Source organism: Globicephala melas, chromosome 20, assembly GCF_963455315.2.
Source record: "Globicephala melas chromosome 20, mGloMel1.2, whole genome shotgun sequence".
Classification (NCBI taxonomy): Eukaryota; Metazoa; Chordata; class Mammalia; order Artiodactyla; family Delphinidae; genus Globicephala; species Globicephala melas.
In genome coordinates, this window is record NC_083333.1 from 21,529,070 (window position 1) to 21,548,378 (window position 19,309).

A 19,309-nucleotide genomic window follows, 5' to 3' on the forward strand; every position below is an offset into this window, starting at 1 on the left:
ATTAGATTTTCACTTACGCTGGAGTGGAGCAAGGCGGGTAGCAAGAAGAGAAAGAGACGAAGGTGCTTTTAGCTCCTTATCATGTTGTTTTTTAAATTATCTAAAACAAATGATGAAAGTGACGAATCCATCACAGTCTGGCAGAAGGGTGAGGCCTCCTTTGAGGAAAGCTGCTTGACGTTTTTTTTTAAACCTCGGACTCTCCTATAACCGTAACGACGTGTGTGGGAGACAAGCAACCCCACAGGTAGAAATGAGTTCCTTTAAAGCCCATCTGTACCTGAGAGTCATCAGAATACAAGTCAGAGGTAGTGGCAGTGATACTGGATTAAAACCTGATGAAGGTTCTTGTCTCTTCTGGCTCAGTTTCTCCCTGGGTAGCACGGCTGGTCTTGGTTAGAAGGCCGTGCCCAGGGATGAGGGGCCAGGCCTTAGGAGAAGGCTCTGCACCAGACCCTAGGGAGGGAAGGGGTCCTCTTCCTCGCCTCCCCTTTCCTCCTCCCATTTTCTTGATTCTGGGACAAACCCAACTCTGCAGGTAGACGTGGCCCAGATGGCTCTGGGGAAGAGTCAGCCGACTGACAGACACAAGGCAAAAATGCTCCAGCTCACTAATAACCAGGGAAATGGACAAATGCCAGTAGGTCCTCTGAAAACTTTTTCAACGAGGAACAGGTGTGGTCAGAAGATACCCTTTCTTCCAACGGCTAAGTTGAATGTCGTGTAGAAGTCCCCAGGCATAGCTCAAGATGCGAAAGGTCCAGACCCCGGATTTGGCAAGAGATCTAAACAGCAACATGGCAGGCGCAGAGCTGCTGGGCTTTCGTGTGAGTGGATGGCGGGCCCTTTCTGTCGTTGACCTCATGAGTCATTAGCCGCCACTCTCCTGGTGGTTAATTATATAACCTGCCTTCATTCCCGGTGGCTTACAGCCAGCACCTTCCAGATGTGCTCACCTGGAGTGTTTAACCGGGACCCTAAACCAAGCCCCTGCAGAAGCGCCCATGCAGACTGACTCCTCAGCGTCGGAATTCTCCTCCCCTGAGAACTGCTGAAACCCTGTTTTGTCCAGGGATTATCTGATCCATTGCCAGTTACACGAAGTTCCCAATTTACACACATTATGTTCCAGAAATCCGTGTCAATGTAAATGAGGACAGATCCCTCCATAAAAACAATGTTATTAAACGGCGACAAAGTTCTTACCGTTAGGCTCTATTTCATCACACGGCGGGTCTACAGAACTTCGAACGTGCCCATTATTTACAGCATGATTGCAACGTGAAAACTCATTTTTTAAGGGAAGCTCCTAAAGTTAAAAAAAAGTGCCCTCAGTAACCCAGCTTTTGCAGTGGAGCATACAGAGCGGGATGCTAGGAGCTAACACCCGCACAAGTGCGCTCTTAGAACTTTCCTCCTCACTAATCTTCGAAACAGTTCTGTGAAGTAAATACAGCTATTATTCCCATACAGTGAAGGACACACACAGGAAGGTCACATGGCTAATAGGTGGCAGAACCAGGTCTGACTCTCGGGTCCACGGGCTGAGCCAGGGGCTGGTAACCCACGGGCCGCAGCTGGCCCGGCGCCTGTTCTTGTAAGTAACGTGTTGTTGGAACACAACCAAATCCATTTGCTGACATCTCGTCTGGGGCCGCTTTCATGCTACGAAGGCAGAGGTGAGCAGCTGTGCCAGAGACCCCGTGCTGTGCAAAGCCGGAAGCATTTATCAGGGGACCCTTTAAGGAAAGTCTGCTGGGCACGGCTAACCCATCGCTGGTCACCTCTGAGGGAAAGCAGCCCCTCTTCCTGGCCTCTGACCACACGCCTCACCACGGGGAGCGGGAGGAAGGAACAGGAGACCTGGATGTCCTCAACAGCGACGGGAGGCCCAGGGGCTCACTGACCAGCACAGGGGGTTATGTTTATTTCCCAATACGCTTCCTGCATCGTTCCCAAAAAGATCTGAAGCAAGGCTCACAGGTACAGAACCTAACCTCCACAGATGGGGGGACGGTTTGCTTTATTCATTGCTGGAAACCTTATTAGTGAACAAATATATAATTTATGTTTGTGAATCGGGGTCCACATGTACTTTATTTGAAGACAAACTCGGAACAGGTTAAAGGCCCGCGGACGCGCTGCCCATGAACATCACAGTCAACACATCACAAGGTTCTGGCTTCGACTTTTAGGCAGACGAATTCCGGTGGGACAACGCATTACAGAGTAAGGTCATTTCCAACCATCCTGGGATTCTCCTGGGCTCCTAAGAGCTTCACTCACTGATCATTCTGTTTGCCAAGATTCTAGAATCAACAATAAATTTGAAATCTTTTCCCGTATTATGAGCAGATAAATACTAGTGCAGTGGCTGAGTTGTAAACGCTCATTTGTTTTGACTTTTCTTTCATAAGACAATGACTTTTAATTTCCGGGGAAGGATTCGAAAACGAGAGTTGAGTTAACTCTTCCTAGAAAACAGAGCTGGACACGGAAAGAATAACCCTATAGACTAGAGGTTCTACAATCCCACTGAGGAAGGCTTGTTCCTAACAAGACTAACTGTCGTGTTGTGTTTCAGCCAATCCTGATTCACCACGGAACTTGAAATTTTAAAGAAAATTGCACTCAGCTGAATCAAACTGGGAAAGTATCTGTAAAAGAGTGGGTGTGGGGCAGGAGCACTGATATGGAAAGCAAGTCCACGGCATGTGTCACATGGAGGGAAGGGAACACAGGGGATTCTGTAGATGCTGGGAGGCGGTCACGCTGCGGCTGGGGGCTGAGAGGGACGAAACAGGGGCGTCCAGAGGCAGCGTCCTAACTCACAGCCTGATGCCACTGGGGCCCGTTCGGGCAAGCTGGCTGCCACCCAGGGCTGCTGCGACGTGGACCTGGCCTTCACAGCCTGGCTCACAGCAGTCTGGTGCTGGGGAAACCCCGCAACTTCCCCATTTCCAGACCCCACCACTGGACAATCGAGGCCCTGCCTAGAATCCGATCTGCCCACTCTGAACGGCCGCACGAGAGGGGTCCCCAGACTCTCAGCATCTCGGTGATGCTGGCAAGCGGCTTCCCGCACAGCCTCTTGCAGAGCGCTTTACGAATGCTCTAAGTGAGCCGCGGTGACTGGCAAAGCCTGGGGACACAGCCGGGGGGCGCTGAGAGGAAAGTCTGGAGCGTGGTCCACCAGGCGCCCCGGGCACAGCGCTCACAGAGCTGGACGGGGGAGGCCCTTCAGCAAAGCCCGCGACGCCACCGCCGGGTCCGTGACGTTCACACCCCCAGAGCCGAGGCGTTGAACAGCGCCAGGCTCAACGCACGCGGCCCCTAACCCGCCCCCGGAGAGAAACGCTGCCCTCCAGCCTCAAGCCCTCTGGCCTGGGTTGTTTTGTTTTTGTTTTGAGTTTGGAACGCTGACCTTTGTAAAAAGCTAAACTCACCGCCCAGAAAAACTGGAAGGTCACTCACCAGGAAGCCACGGAAATGAAGCCTGAGACGTGCGTCAGTGTTCTTCCACCAGCAAAGAGAAGCCTCAGACGTTACCACGAGCGACGCCACCGCGAGGCCCGAGCACCCTCCTCCCCCAGATGCGCCCCGCACCTCCCGTGGCCCTGAGCCCCACGGCCGGTGACCTACACCTGTACCCCACGCGGGACGCAGGCAGGGTCTCCTTATCCCCTGGGTTCCCTTCCGTCCCGACACTCTTCTAGAAGGGTTCCCTTCTCAGGGGGCGGGGGGCATGGGGTCAGGGAAGCAGCCCTCCTGGCAGCGTTCCAGGCACCTGTGCTCCTGTGGGGGGGAGCGGGGAGATGGTGACGGGAAGGAAGAAGCAATCAGACAAGAGCCACGCCTCGCAGAGGCGCCTGAAGCGCCCCCAGACCCTAGAGGGCGGCATGGCACTTGAATGCTTCCAGCTACGTAAGCCCGCACCTGCACCCCATGCTTCTAGCTATGTAAGCCTGCACCCCATGCTTCCAGCTATGTGAGCCTGCACCTGCACCCCATGCTTCCAGCTATGTAAGCCTGCACCTGCACCCCATGCTTCCAGCTACGTAAGCCTGCACCTGCACCCCATGCTTCCAGCTATGTAAGCCTGCACCCCATGCTTCTAGCTATGTAAGCCTGCACCTGCACCCCATGCTTCCAGGTATGTAAGCCTGCACCTGCACCCCATGCTTCCAGGTATGTAAGCCTGCACCTGCACCCCATGCTTCCAGCTATGTAAGCCTGCACCCCATGCTTCCAGCTATGTAAGCCTCTTCGCAGAGAACTTCCTCTCTGTTTCTTGAGGGCACAGATTACAAGCTGGTTCTCACTGGCTGGATCCTCCCTGCGTCTAAGGCAACAGATACATGTTTGACTAACACAAAGTTCAACCTTTAATTGGCTGCTGATGCTAAACTGAATCAGAACATGCGCCGCGTGAAAACCTGGCCTTGCGGCTTCCCTGGAAGCACTGGAAGATCCGGCAGCACGTGACCCGCTTCGAGCTCGGCCGCCGTCGGCTGGGGCCCGGGGTGGGGGTGCCGCCTGCATGCGCACCGCATCCCGCTGTCCCACCCGGCCAGAGGCCCGCTGTCACCGCCGTTTACTTATATTCTCGGGGACCGATTTCACCCCTTTACGCTCCCAAGGGCACCCAGGCTCGCAGCCCCTGCCCTTAAGTGTTTGCCATCAACAGCCTCTTTAACCAGGTATCGGTGGCAAAGCACTTTGAACATTTTTGTGTTTTACGTCCTTCGGAACCCAGTCTCTCTGGATATGACCTGTATGCGTCTCTGGGACAGGATTTTACTTGGAAGAAGAAAGCCACGGCAAGAAGAGGAGGCGCATGAGAGCATCGTCCCGTTAGTGCCAATGACACACGAGAGCATCGTCCCGTTAGTGCCAATGGCACACGAGAGCATCGTCCCGTTAGTGCCAATGGCAGGTCTCTGTGCAGACGCGTGTGTGCACGCGTGCGCTTCTTCAGGGCATCCTAACGAGCCCGAGGAAGGGAAAGCTTCCCAAGGGACGGGCCAGGTACAGAGACTCCGTGGGCTGCTAGAATGAATCCCTCCAACAGCCAGCGCACAGGTGATTAGAGAAACAGGGAAAAATAAAAAGCTGTGACTTGGAACATAAGGCGGATGCCTGGAGGAAAGAACGTTCATGAAAGGCCGAGACGTCTGCTAAGTAGTGAGAAGCAGGGATTGACAGGAGGAGAGAGAGGGAAGTCGGGGTGGCAGGTGACAAAACCAGGACAGAGGCAGACACGCACCCAGGGGGAGGATGAGAAGGAGCCGCCCTTCCCAGTGATCTGCAGTGAAAATTAAGCTTCTGGCCTGATAATGACACCTGCACAGCCTCCCAGGTTAAGGCCCAGGTGACTTCCTGCCCACCTGGAGGAGGCTAGACCCGGGCCGTCTCCCCGCTGATGCCAAACCGATTCCTTAAACAGGAACCAGCCACACTCACTTCTGGGCTGTTTCCAATCTCCTGTCTCTAAACGATCAAAGCCACAGAATGTCAACAGCTTGCAAAGGAAGGTGGCTGCGCAACATCTACGCTTTACGTAAAGCACAAGAGTAGCATTTAAATGACGGTCTGCCTTCCAGACACGGGATCACAAACACCTGGCCCTTCCTGGAGCAGAGCTTTCTACGCGGAAAAGGGGTCAAGCCGCCGCGCTGTCTCCTCACCTCGAACTTCTGCCTCAGCTCCGCGTTGCCTTCCTCGTCGCCTTCTGGAATGGGCACGTTGTAGTACTCACCCTCCTCTTGGTTCAGCAGCTTGTACCTTTCAGAGACAGGGGGGAGGAGGGGCTGAGCCCCACGCTGGTACCACCCAGGCTCACCCGCACCCCAAGGCTCTAGTCCAGCTGTTTCTGAAATGCATCCCCCGGGGAGATGGTACCCAGGTAACTTGGTGATCAACAGTCACTCTGGACTTAAACCGGCCCGTTTCCGGAATCTCTAGTCGTGCTAATATTTCCAGACAATTAACCCCTGGCTCACACAGACACGCTCGGGCTTCCTCACCATCCACTGGCCGGCATCTTCATCAGCTCCGAGACTCCGAAGGAAAGGGACCCCATGAAGTCGTTCCTGGTTGTTCGATCCCAGTCCCAGATCTCTACGGACAGTCGTCGGTCTTTATCTGAAGGTTTTAATTTGCTACGAAAGAACACACACACACACACGCGCGCGGTTATCTTGATCATGATTTTGGGGGAGATGTCACATGCTCATGATCTGAGCCTGAGATTCAAAAGAATCTTGTATTCAATTCTCTTCCTGGGGTTCCCCATCACCAACAAAGTACCAGCCCCTTGGCTAACGAGGCTCTAGACTAGGGGTTAGCAAACTATGAGCCAAGGGCCAAATCAGGCCCACTGCTTGCTTTTGTAAATAAAGTTTTATTGGAATACAGTCATGGCCGTTTGATGAGACACATATTGTCTATGGCTGCTTTGAACCTAGAACAGCATAGCTGTGTACCTGCAACAGAGACTGTATGACCCATAAGGTCTAAACTATTTACCATCCAGCCCTTCACAGAGCAAAGCTGGACAGCCTCTGATCTATATCCTAGACAGAGTTACCTTCTGGTTGTGCACAAATGCTTCCTGTGTTCTCCTCTACAAAGAGGACCTCTTGCTGTGCTCAGCTGCACTCAGTGCTTTCTTGCCCCTGACTTGCTTAGGCCACCCCCTCCTCCCTTCTTTCCCTCCTCCCATCTCTGCCTCTGAAATCCTCACATTCCTTTCACATCCACTTTAAATGGCACCTTCTCCAGGAAGTCTTCCCTGCTGAGACATAAGGATAATCTTCCCATTTCAGTGGCAACAGCAGCTTCTATGGTACTCACTTACTCCATGTTTTTAAAATTATTGTTTAAACTCTTACCTACACCCTCTTGTAACCCTTAAAAAAAACCCTAAGTCCATCAAGAGGTGGGACACACTATACATTTTTATATCATCTGTAACGTAAAAGAATTTTTTTGCACAGAAGTTACTGATGGTAATTTGGGGCCTGCGTCATGTAAGTCTTGGTAAACTGAGTTTCTATCCATCAGACAGGGGTGACCACACTACCTCTCTAGCTGCCACAGGAGAAGGGCTTAGGGATGAAACAATGTTTAAAGACGTTTATAAAGCCCAGCTCATCACTGCTAACAATGTGAGGGAGGAAAGCCATCAGGAAGAGAGGATTCAACTTACAACGTAAAGGACTCATTCCACTGGGGGTTCAGTGTGGAACGGATGGTTTTGGTTTTTTGTTTGCTTTCGTTCTTGGGGTCAGGAATAAGCTTCAGCTTCACGTAAGGATCTGAAAGCCCATTTGGATCCATAGGGATGAGATTTTTTGCATCTCGTACTGTGAAGAGAGAAGGAAGAAAGATCCAATGTTACAAAACTAGAACAGACCCTTGTTGCCGGGCGTCCTGCGTCAGGACCCAGCTGATCGAGAGACGTCAAGATGGCGTTGAAAGGAGAGGAGGTTTGGATCCAGAGCCTCGGACCTCAACACGAGAGGAGCTGCCCCCCGCCACCCCTGCCAGGGGTAACGGGTGTTGGGGAGGCCCCTGTGGTCAAGCCTTGAGACGCGGCACCAGCCTGGTCCAGCAGCACCTGTGACACCTGGGTCACACCCCAAACCTGTGAAGCAGCATCTGCATCGTAGTGAGATCCCCAGGGGTCACTGGCAGCCCCCTCTGGGGGAATGGCCCGCCTCCCCACCCAAGCAACCGGCAGACTAGTCTATGGTCCAGCAGCACTTGAACTCCTGGCAGTCACCTCTTTCCTCTGCAAAGGCTGGTGATTTCTAAACTGGCTGTACGTTAGGATCGCGTGGGAGGGGGTTGAAAATTCCAACGCTCACAACTAACTCAGAATCTCTAGTCGGGGCGGGGGCAAGCTTTTAGACGCTCTCCAGGTGAACCCTTGTGCAGCAGCGGCTAGAGCTACCAGTGCACAGGCAGTAACGCAGGAGGTGCCTCACAGGGGCTGCAGCCTGACACCAAGGGCAGGCCCACCTTCCAGCAGCACCTGGGGCGGCACCTGGGCACCGAGGAGACACACAGACTCACAGGCCCCACTCCAGAATTTCAGACTCTGAAGCGCTTCCTAAGACTCCAGGTGACCCCAACGTATAGTCTAGATGAAGAAGCACTCGTATGCAAACGCAAAATAACGAGGAGGAAAGGCTGCTTCTCCCGCAGAGGAAGGCAGGCTCAGAGGTGCAGCTGGCGGAGGCTCGTGACAGTGCGAGGGCTGAAGCCCCTGCCCGTCAATCATCCATCACTCTGATAAGAAGGGACAGAGGCCGGAGCCCGCACACCGATGTCTTCCTCACCCTCTTCCCCAACGTGGCTGAAATCTCCCATCATCGGGGCCCCTGGTGAGCCGGATGCCATGGGGACACATCCACCTGGGACCAGGATCTCTAGGCCAGCGACTTTCACAGTGCAGCTCCTGGACCAGCAATGTCAGCATCACCGGCTGAGTCAGAACTTGGGCAGGGGGGTGCGGTCAGGTGACCTGTGTTTACCAAGCCTCCGGGTGATTCTGTGGGAAAGCTGGCGGACCACTGCTCCAGCCCGTTAGCACAGATGGTCAGCTTAGTTTGATTGTTAAATGAGGGGTTTGGAAGAATTTCAGAAGAAGGTGCTAGCGTTGGCAGTGGGCAGGGATAGAGGGGGATGGAAGGGTGCTAAAGACACTGGGTCTCCGGGCAGAGCCCTAATGGCAGAAGCCACAGACGAGCGCTGCCCGAACGACCGGGGACACGCTGAGTGCCGTCACCTTCCTTGCCTGGAAGCCTTGGCACAGGAAGGTGACAGGTGGGACCGTACTCTAATGGTCTGAGGGGCAGCGAGCTGCCTCAGGGAGACAAGCCACAGAGAAACCGGCCGTGTGTTTCTCGTACACCACTCACGCCCTCCAAGGATTCTTCCCCGTGAGACAGTGCCTAACCTCGTCCAGCTGGCAGGGGACAGACAGGAGCAAGTACGCACCCCAGGATCTGGAGCTCAGCCGACCTGCTTCCAAAGCCCACCTCCACTGTGTAACCCCAAGTACTGGAAACTTAAGCTCATGAGCCTCTGTTTCTTCATCTAGAAAAGTGAACAGGGGCATATTTCCAGAGGTACAGGATTGTTGTGAGAATGAAATAACGTATATAAAATGCCTTATACTGTTGGCAACTTGGAAAATGGTGGAGGAAAAAAAAAGACTGCACGACGTGAGCACATACGACGCCCCAGACGCGGTGTTTCGGCCTCATCCCTCTGCGCACAATTTCAAAATCTTCAGTGAGGTAGGAGGTCTCCAGGGGCCCTGGCCACCTGAGAATTCCCCCAAGCTCACGGAGGTTTTAACGCAACGCAGAATAAAACAGCAACCCGAGTATCACAAAAGATGAAAACTTTGAGCATAGAAATGAAGTTCTCCCACGGAGAATGGAAGGGCCAAAGCTTCTCTCCACCTGATCACTGGAATGAGAACCAGACGCTTTTTAAAAGGCAGAACAAAGCTCCGGAACGTCTAACATGGAGGCTGCATCCCAGATGAACTAACGAGGAACCGTCAAGGCTGCCAAGAGTCCTGCCAGGTGCAGAATGAGTGTGGGCCCCGGCTTTTCCATCCAAGAGTGAGGGTCCTGACGGCCGGCACACACACAGCCATCTACGGCCTATGTCTTCTGAATGGTGATGAGTTAAAGTCTTGATGGGATTAAAGCTGTGAGCTTCCTACTGAAATACTATCATTTAAGTTGAAAACAGTCATCAATTCCAACGGTCACCCAAGTAGACGGTGGGTCCACATTTCAATTTCTTAGCGTAGCGGGGAACAGCCCCCCTGCCCGGACACCTGAATCGGGCTTGGGAGCCACCAGCTCGGGGTCCTACCTGCTTGGAGTGTGGGCTCGGGGACCAGGCCGCATGTGTTTGGGTTCTGGCTCTGCTGCTCTGTGGCCGTGTAACCCTGGCAACAGACTTAACCTTCCCATGCCTTGGTCTCCTCATCTGGGAAATTATGAGAATTATATACGTTCCTACATGTAAGTGCTTGGAACAGTGACAGGCACACGGTGAGAACCCAATAGTGATTATCATCCTTGCTGTTGTTGATGGAAGTTTCTGGCAGAAAACACAACCCCGAACGTTCAGACGTTCAGAAGCTGGCCTGAGAGCTTATGCTGTGAAGAACTGTGTGAGGCCTTGGCATTCGCTTTTCAGAATGGAAGTCTGTTGTCATTCTAGAACTTTAACAGAAATACAGAATATAATTATATGACCATCTTTTGGCTTGAGGTGCCTATTTTGAAAGGACTGGATGTCAAGCCCAGCCTTGAGAAAAAGCAGCCTGGGGTTGAAAGTTTATATAATTTCCTGATAATGTTAAGAGATCCCTTCTGGACAAAATCCATTCAAATAAGATGATGGAGATCGAGAAGTACCTCCACGGTGCCCCAGAGATGCCTGATGTAGGTGGCCAGGCGAGCCCGGGACACGTGAGTTTTGAATTAAGTGTCCAGGCGTATGGGGGGAAGCTCACATGAGCTCTGGACCGGACGGCCCTCGCCAGACTGGGGAGTCTACCTCGGAGATGTCCCAGCGTAGACGGAACAGCCAACGCTTAGGAAGGGAGCCAGGGGTTTTGCCAAGCACCTGCCTGATGGGGAAGCGGAGGTGAGGATGCAGGACAGTGGGCAGGAGGGGTGGCCGCCTGGCTCTCTCAGGGAGGCGAGCCACGCCCACAGGCTTGTAGCCAGGGACTGCCTGAGGCCCAGCTGAGGATGCACAGTGACGGTCAGGTTCACCGTGCGGGACAGAGGCTGCAGATGGTGGCTGACCGCTCGGGGCAGGATAACTTAGCGGCCGGGAGCGTGGGCAGCTGGCTTCAAATCCTTGCTCTAATGCTGATTAGCTGTATGACTCGGGACAAGTTACCCCACTTCTCAGCTTGTTCATCTGCAAAACAGGAACCATAACAGTGTCTGTGTCACAGGGTTGCTGTGAAGATTAAGTGAGCTAATACATGTAAAGTATAGAGAAGGGGACCTGGCGTGTGTGAGCTGTGGCCTGAGCACTGGCCATCACTGCTCGTGTTACACAGTGTTTGCTACCTCTAACATCATCGTCACCACCACCGCTGCCACCTGGCCCTCCTGTCCAATCCAGGAAGCAGGGCTGTCTCCTCAGGGTAAAGACACCAAGCTTACTAAAAGGACAGTTCATAGAGCATGGAGTTTCCAGACCTCGGGGTCAGGCCAAAGTTCAATAGTCAGCTCTTAATTGTTCCAAAATAGCTTGGGATTAAAAAAAAACCCAAAAAACAAAACCCCAATTCCATGCAATCCTTGATCCATTCAGAGAATGGTCCAGATGGTCTCTTGATCCCAAGAATATATGCAGCGTAAATTATCAAGTGTGACAATACAACAGACACCCCCGAGCTCATCCCCGTCACCTAACATAAAAGCCAACACCCCCGACCCACCTAGAGCCCCCCGTCCCACCTGCCTGCCTCCCTGGGGGTTTTAACCTCACGCTGAGGTCACCTTAGGGCACTCCGGCCGGGCACGGGGTAAGGGGAGGCTCTGATGGCTTACGAAGCGGAAGTTTGGTCGAGGACACAGCTGCATCCCCGGCGCCCGCGGACTGGACTGGTCGTCACTGACGCACAGCGAGTGACCTTGTCCATCACAGAGTTCACATCTGGGCGGGGACACCGGTGATGCCCAAAGAGGTGCCTTCCGATTCAAGGACCACGCAGCCCTTCAAATGATCTGTTCTGCTTTAGAAAATAATTCTCTGCTTTTAGCGCCTTCTTTCCTCCCTCTAAGAGCACGCTTGCTCGTGGCATCTGCTTAAAAAGCCAACAACGAGCACAAAGGTTCAGAACGGGGACTTGCTGTGAACGTCAGGCCTGTGGAGTGTGTGTGGACCCTGTGAGCCCCTGCCACCTCCAACCTCGCTCCACAGCAAAGGCAAGAGTAAACGAGATGCTATAATCCTACCCCACAGCACGGAAAAGCAAAAGTTATGTTTTCTGACACTACCAGAAACCCCCCACAAACTCTTCTTCCTTTAAAGTTACCAAGAGCAAAAGAGATGTGCGTGCAAACATGCCGGGGGGACAGGCAAAGGCAGAAAACTGGCAAAGGGTCAGCGTCTGTGGACACGTGATCCTGGGGTCGTCTGCCATCAGGCAGCAGAGTGATGGAGCTCCCAAATCCATGAGCCATGTCCTCAAACATAGAGCATTAGTTCTGAGAGTTATCAGACAGCCACAGCACCTTCTTCCAGAGAGCTCTAGACCTGTAAGTTAATTCCTTATAAAAATACGATCGCACTTGAGTGTAAGTTTAACGGCAGAGAGATCTGATGGGTTATTTCATTCCTAAGAGATTCGCCTTTAGCGAGAAGGCGGAAATGGGTCTGGGGGTGTGTGTGGTCTGTCATTTCTCCATTGAGAACGGCTGGCCTTGACCACATGGCATGCAGGGTGTAGCTGGTCCCTGACTCTCTGCTCCCCAGGAAGCTAGTGGACATGGCGGCGATGGGAAGGGACCGCGTTCCTGGGGAGACCACTGCGCAGCAGGCGCTGGTGTGAGCTCTTCACGCTGCCGCAAGCCCACCTGTAGACGGGGACTCAGAGGCAGAGAGAGGTGTTACAACCTGTTTGCTACACAAAGCCAACCGGCGGCCAGGCCGGGGATGGCTAGCGATTGTGTAAAAGCCAGCTTTCCCTTGTTACTGGATAAAACTAACTCGGTCCAGACGAAGTCCCAGGGGAGAGGTAGTAAAATTGGCCTCGGCTTCTCCCAGACGATGGGGAGGAAGCAGAGACCAGAGGCCTCCACTGGAAGGAGGGAGGCGGCCGAGCGTGGAGGGTTAAGTGAACACACTTAGGTCGAGCTGTGGATGTGGCCCAGAGGGGCTGGTGGGAAGGACAGTAAAGCTGTACGACTCCGTTTCTGCTTTGGTGCCTTGACCTTAGCTAAGGCAGCTGTGGCACCGGATTAAAAGATGTGAGTGCAGTGGTTTCCAGGGTACAATTCTAAAATCACTTAGTACGCTGGGGTGTTCTGGTTACTAACTGGTCTCTACAGCTGGGCCTCTGGGACAGGCTGACATCAGCCTAAGAACTGACAGGCCAGCGCCTGGACCAAGACCACAGTGTCCCCAAGACTTGGGGCCCGAAAGCATCCAGAGCTCATGACACTGAGGAGGCCAGAGGGGAAGCTCTGCCCATCCACTCGCAGGAACGATGCTGTGTGCCAATAAAGCTTTATTTAAAAGAAACAGGCTGTGGGCCAGATCCGGCCCTCAAGCCACAGTTCATGGATCCCTGACACAGAGCCAAGCCCCACCACCACCACCACCGACACAGCGAATGTCTGAGGGGAGACTGACGCGGGAGAGGAGCCTCTGGGCCCTTCTGGCCCCTCCTGAGCCCTGTGAACTCTGACCTCGTCCTAAAGCTTGGGAGGGTCCTGGGCTGGGGCTGAGGAGAGACAGCGTGTCCCCTAACAGGAACCAGAGTTCACCTCTGTCCTCTGTTTCTCACGTCCTGTCCTAGAACCTCGGGAGCCGACCCCTCTCACGTGTACTCATGCCTGCTTCCTCCCCGCCCAGGCTGCAGGAGGCTTCTAGGTCGGCACAGGAGTCTGCTCTCCTAGACAAACCGGATTTGCAGCCTCCTGGGGGCCCTGACCTGCTGCAATTTGCCAACCCCTCCCCCCAGCCGGGTCACACCCAAGTGCAAACAGAGCGTGACAAGGCATCAATGGGGCCATTCTGGGATCAGGCAACGGCTTCTCTGGAAGAGGGAATTTTAAAGGAATGTGTGCTCGTCAGTCCTGGATGCAAACCAGCGGGTCCACTGGAGGAGCGACCAGCACAGACAGGCCCCTGGGCTTCCCCCTCCATCGGGCTGGGCTCGCAGAGCTGAGGGCTTGTCCTGCTGAGAAAGTCTCCCTCCCGGCAGCCCACGGGGGCCTCGTTCAGGAGCGTCTCAAGCACCGATGGGCTGCATCAGATAGAAAAAGGGGAAAAGCCCTCCCACCAGGCCGAGCAGCTCCGAAGCCCAGCCCCACCAGACAGCTCCTTCCCCGGTCACGGAACTAGGAAGGACACCCTGCTCCCAAGGCTTGCTTCTGCCTCTCCTTCGGGCCTCCACTGACGATGCTGCAAGAGGAGAAGCCGTGCCTCAGAGTCTGTCAGTTCTGCACCAGAAGTCAGAACTCGTGGCAAATTCTGCTGGGGAGACTGGTGGGTGACAGATTGCTTCTGGAACAGGATGTACCGAACGTCCTTCACACGAGCTGTTTCGGGGGGCGGCCAAGCTGTCTAGCAGCGGGCTAGACAGGTGCCAGGCCGGGATCTGAGCTCCTTGAGCCGTCGGGGGGATGAGCCCCAGCCGGTGTGGGCAGGTCCCAGGTGGAGCTCGGGGCCCCGGGAAGGGCCGGGACCCTCCAGGCCACAGGCCGTCGGGTGGCCCAGGAGGTCGCCGCGTAGGCAGGGCGAGGGCAGGCTCGGCTGGCACGAGGGGCGGGCGCAGAGGGCGAAAGCGCCCGAGTCCTCCCTGGCGCACACGGGTGTCCACGGTGCCGGGTGACACGGCTACCTGACAGCACCCTGGGCCCGTCTTCCTTCTCTTTAAGCCACAAGCTCCCTGAACACAGGATTACAGTCTTATGACAATTTTCGGGCACCCGTGGGCCCCGGGTTGGGGATCCTTGCTGGATGCCTTCAGAGCCAGTGCCCCAGGGACAGAGGGACCTTCCTTTCTCCACACCCTTCAGGACCTGCGTCTAAGGGAGAGGGAGTGTCCCTCTGGGGGGACTCCTACTTTGCCGGGGGCGGGCAGGGGTCCGGAGCAGCCCTCGCGATGCGCAGTGAGGACGGGCTGGGGCCGCTCCTGGACGGGAGGGAGGCCTTGGTGGGGAAGGCTGCCCAGGGGCCGCGCGGTTCTCCATGAACTCACGGGTGCCCCTAGTGGCCGAGCTTGACTTGGCGGAAGAAGGTCATTCCTCCAACAGTGAAGGATGGGCACTTGCTGGATGGGGAGCTGATGGGGACTCGTGGGACCGGTCACTAGGGCGCTTTAGCGAGGACACACAAAAGCTACGTCACTCCCTCACGAACGAATCGGGACAGAGAGATCTTCAATCACAGCTTGAGTGACACGGCAGTTTTGAGGCTCCCAACGTAGAAAAGAGGTCCACAGCCTCCATTCTCTGTTGTTTACTTTAACATTTCTATCTCAGTCTTAGGGACACTCCACACCCGGTTCCACATTCACCTGGTGAAGGTGGCAAGACTGGAGCTGGCCCCGGTCCCAACCCATCACGCTTACCGCTAACCCCGCCATGACACTCCCTCCGCGCCGAGGAGGCCCGTCATTTTGCTCCTAATGATTCTGAAGCCCTACTGCCTAGAGGAGCTCCGCGACACACGCTCAGTAACTGTTTCCTAAATCGTCGAATCTCCACGCCACCCCTGTCCCCTGGGCCACCCGGGGTCCACGCTCCATCCATCCCTCCCAGGGCTACAGCCCTGACCTGGGCACCACACCCATCTTCTCGGACCTTCCCTCCCCCGCCCACCCGGCCCACCGGAGCTTCATCTCCACAGACTTCGTAGCAACTCGAGAGCAGGGGCTGCACCAGGCCCCACCTGGGTGTCCCCCTCACCTGGTCAGCACAACCTGCGAAAGCCCCGGGGATCCTCGTTGGGCTGAGAAGCTAAAGCAGGCTCTGGAACACTGGTAAACACCGCTTCTCTGGGCTGCAGTTCATAACGCGTCCATCTGGAGGGACTCTCGGACAAGGAAAAACCTCACAGGTCTTTTCAGTGGAGAATAAAGCCGGGCCAAAAGGAGGCGGGCACTTTTCAGAAAACGTTAACTGCTCTGAAGAAAGGGTCACTGAGCCACAAAGGCTAAAGGACATGACATGGCCCCAGATTTCAGGGGAAACATACCGGAAAGGACCACTTACACTCGGGAAAGGGCCATTCGCGTGCAGAACATCTCTGGATTTCGGGAATAAAATGCAAAGGTGTCATCAGCCACAATGAGCCATTTGTGACTGGGTAACAGTCAAAACTGTGATTCTGTGAACAAACTGGGCTCCTGGTGCTGTTTGCTTTGCCCCATCTGATCTAATTACAATGCGTCAAGTCTGCTGACACCGTCTGTGTCAAAACCCGCAGAATTCCGGATCTGATCTCTTCCATGTTAAGAAAATGTGCCCCATATGTTTTGTCCTATTTGCTTCCATTATGGCCAAAGACAAAGGCAAGAAAAATGAGCTTCACTAAAAATACAGCTGCTCAGCCCTCCCCCACTGGTACATACATCCGGATTCTGGGACCCTCACTATCTCCCACTTCAGGACCCATTCACTGAATGCTCTGTTTCATTGGTGAGACTCACTATTTGGTGGTAAGAATGTCATTTCTGTCCCAGGAAATCCAGTGGCATTCAATGCCAGGAAACTCGAGTCAGCAACTCTTCAACCAAAATCCCGTAAAACTTATGAAAGAGAACCTAGAGGAGTTTGGTGTGAGAAGAGAAAAAGCAACTTTTTGTCCTTGGAAAAGAATCGTAAGTATTTCACTACTTTCCTTCTTCCGGTTAGTGGAAAATAACTGCTATTGAAGTTCTATAACCCCGATGTTCCCAAAGGAAATGGAATCTGGTTGTGAGAGAAATAATATTTTCTAGGTTATGAGAGCCCCAAATGATTCTGTATAAACAATGTCAGAAGGTTTTAAGAAACACTTATTTTCCTTATTATGAGAAGAATGGATATACTCATCATTCAAAAACTGAAATACATAAAAGTATAAAGAAGAAAATTAACATCACCGATCCTTCCACTGTAGAAGAGCGCCACTGCTGGCACAGTTACTGCTGGGCTCCTTGCTCTGCATCCATCTATACTGAAATATTTATTTTTATAGAATTGCTATCTAGGAACACAGTTCGAGAAACTGCCTCTATAACATAACAAGGCCTGTTTTGAAAGCATTTTAAATGCCTGACACCCCATTTTCCAGCTATATCATAATGTATTTGATCAATTCCCTGTTTCAGGCCATCTATATAGCTAAAGTTCTTCACCTTTGTATAATAACATGGCAACAGCTCATCTTCATGCATAAATACCCATCTGAATTCGGTTTCTTCCTCAGGCTACGTTATTATTATCAGAAGTGGATCAAAGGGAGTAAAATCACTCGAGACCCTGACACGTATGGCCACGTCACTCCCCGAAGTCATACCGAGGGCTTACGAAGGGTGGGGGGATAAAAATTAACAATAACCCTGTAACCGTGGCTCCTTTATTTTTGAAGTTTAACTCCCCCCTCCCCGAAACGGTTATCTGGCCATTAATATTTCTTTTTTGTGGGGACAGAAGTTTAAAATAACATCGTAATTTTGGCTTCCTTGGTTATTTTTGAGGTTTGACTTTTTTCCCCTGCTATGTTATTCGGCCATTAGTGTTTCTTTTTCTTTGATTTCCTCCTTGTTCAAGTTTCCTATAGGGTGTTAAAGAATTTTCCTACCAGGTCAGAAGAGTTCTTCAGACACGAAGGAATGGTAACAGCCCTTTGTCATGTTTGCTGCAAACTCCATTTAGATTTCATGCTTCTAGAAACACAGCAGCTTAAGTTTTTGTACAGTTAAATCTGTCAAAAATTTCCTTTTTTATTGCTTCCATTTCTTTCACCTTCAGAAAATCCTTGCCTTTTCTGAGGTTAGCCAAATATTAACTTATGTTTTCTTTAATCATTTTGTTTCTTTTTTTATATTCAACTTTTAAATCCATTGGAAATTTATTTTGGTGTACAGTGTGAGGCAAGATCTAATTTCCTTTTTTCTTCCAAATGTTTAGACAACTTTCCCAACAGCATTCGTGAAATGAGCCATCCCTCCTCCCCTGGATCAAGTGGCTTCTGCTTGTTGATATCAGGCCATCTCTTTTGTCACATTCAACTTCCTGGGAATTCCTGCAACAAGCCTGCACTTTCAATTGCTCGAGATTTCCAACGGGTTTTGAAATACAGCCTTTTGCATCCAGGTGCCTCGTTTCCTGACTCAGGGCAATTCCACTTCAGCTGCCCTTTTTCTGTTCGCCTGATAAATTTGTCCATTCTTTATTCTTAGTGTTCATGGGTCATTTTGCTTTATGCTGATGGGGTTCAGGACACCCCACCCCCAAAAGAGGACACCTTGGCAGACTGCACACTTTCAGCTGGAGGAATCTGAGAAACGGCAGGTGCAGGAAGGGGATGCTGACCTTTCCCGTCTCCCCTGAAGCAGGTCTTCAGACCCTCATGTGAGAAGCGCCTTCCCCAGACCTGGAGGAGAGGGGCATCCTTATCTCCAGCCGGTGAATGACTGGGAGGGATGCGAGCAGACAGGCCTCACGAAGCACCCCCCCCCCCAGCTCACTGCTCTGCGATCATCTCCTCCGTCCTTTAGTTCTCCACGACTTTCCACTTTTCATTAAACCTGGTACAAAAACACTCCGGTTTAACAGTTTCTTTGGGTCTTTATTGCCTTATGGAGGCCCCTGTGTCATGTAACATTTACATTAAAGAAATGGGTTTGTTTTTCTCTTGTTATTTGTCTTTCGTTACAGAGCCCCAGCCGAGAAGCCGCAAGGGTAGAAAGAGAAAGAGTTTTCTCCTCTCCTACAAGGTTCAAATTCCATTAATAGGAATATGTATAGCTGAATTTTTTTTTTTAATCTGAAAACTACGGGAAGTTTAAAACTATTTTTTTTTTTTTTTTTGCGGTACGCGGGCCTCTCACTGTTGTGGCCTCTCCCGTTGCGGAGCACAGGCTCCGGACGTGCAGGCTCAGCGGCCATGGCTCACGGGCCCAGCCGCTCTGCGGCATGTGGGATCTTCCCGGACCGGGGCACGAACCCGCGTCCCCTGCATCGGCAGGCGGACTCTCATCCACTGCGCCACCAGGGAAGCCCTAAAACTGTATTTTAAGCACAAGTCTGTGCCTGACGAAATGTTCAGAACTTTGGACATATTAAAACCCCCATAATAACCCTAATTGGAATCCACGGTTTGTAGACGGGGAAGCTGAGACTGAGAGGGATTCAGGGGTACCTGGCACGGGTTACCAGCTAGTGGGGAGAGGGGGATTCCAGCACATTCTTCACCTCGATTTTGAACGGCCTCTGCCCACTTCTGTTACCGATCACTCTTTCGCCTCCTTATTCGCTGTTTTCAGTCCTGTCATACGGTGCTTCGTTTGCCTTAATCTTTTCCAGAAATTTTA

At 52.7% G+C, this 19,309-nt stretch overlaps 1 protein-coding gene across 1 annotated transcript in view; it reads right to left on the reverse strand.

Annotated features, from left to right (window-relative positions):
- PRKCA (protein kinase C alpha) overlaps nt 1–19,309 on the reverse strand; it is a 366,741-nt gene that overhangs the window by 66,359 nt on the left and 281,073 nt on the right. The window contains exons 6-8 of the mRNA XM_030837966.2: nt 7,211–7,367; nt 6,027–6,161; nt 5,688–5,784 (exon numbers count right to left, since the gene is read on the reverse strand). Of these exons, the coding sequence (XP_030693826.1) occupies nt 5,688–5,784; nt 6,027–6,161; nt 7,211–7,367 (389 nt within the window). The remainder of the gene's footprint in view (nt 1–5,687; nt 5,785–6,026; nt 6,162–7,210; nt 7,368–19,309) is intronic.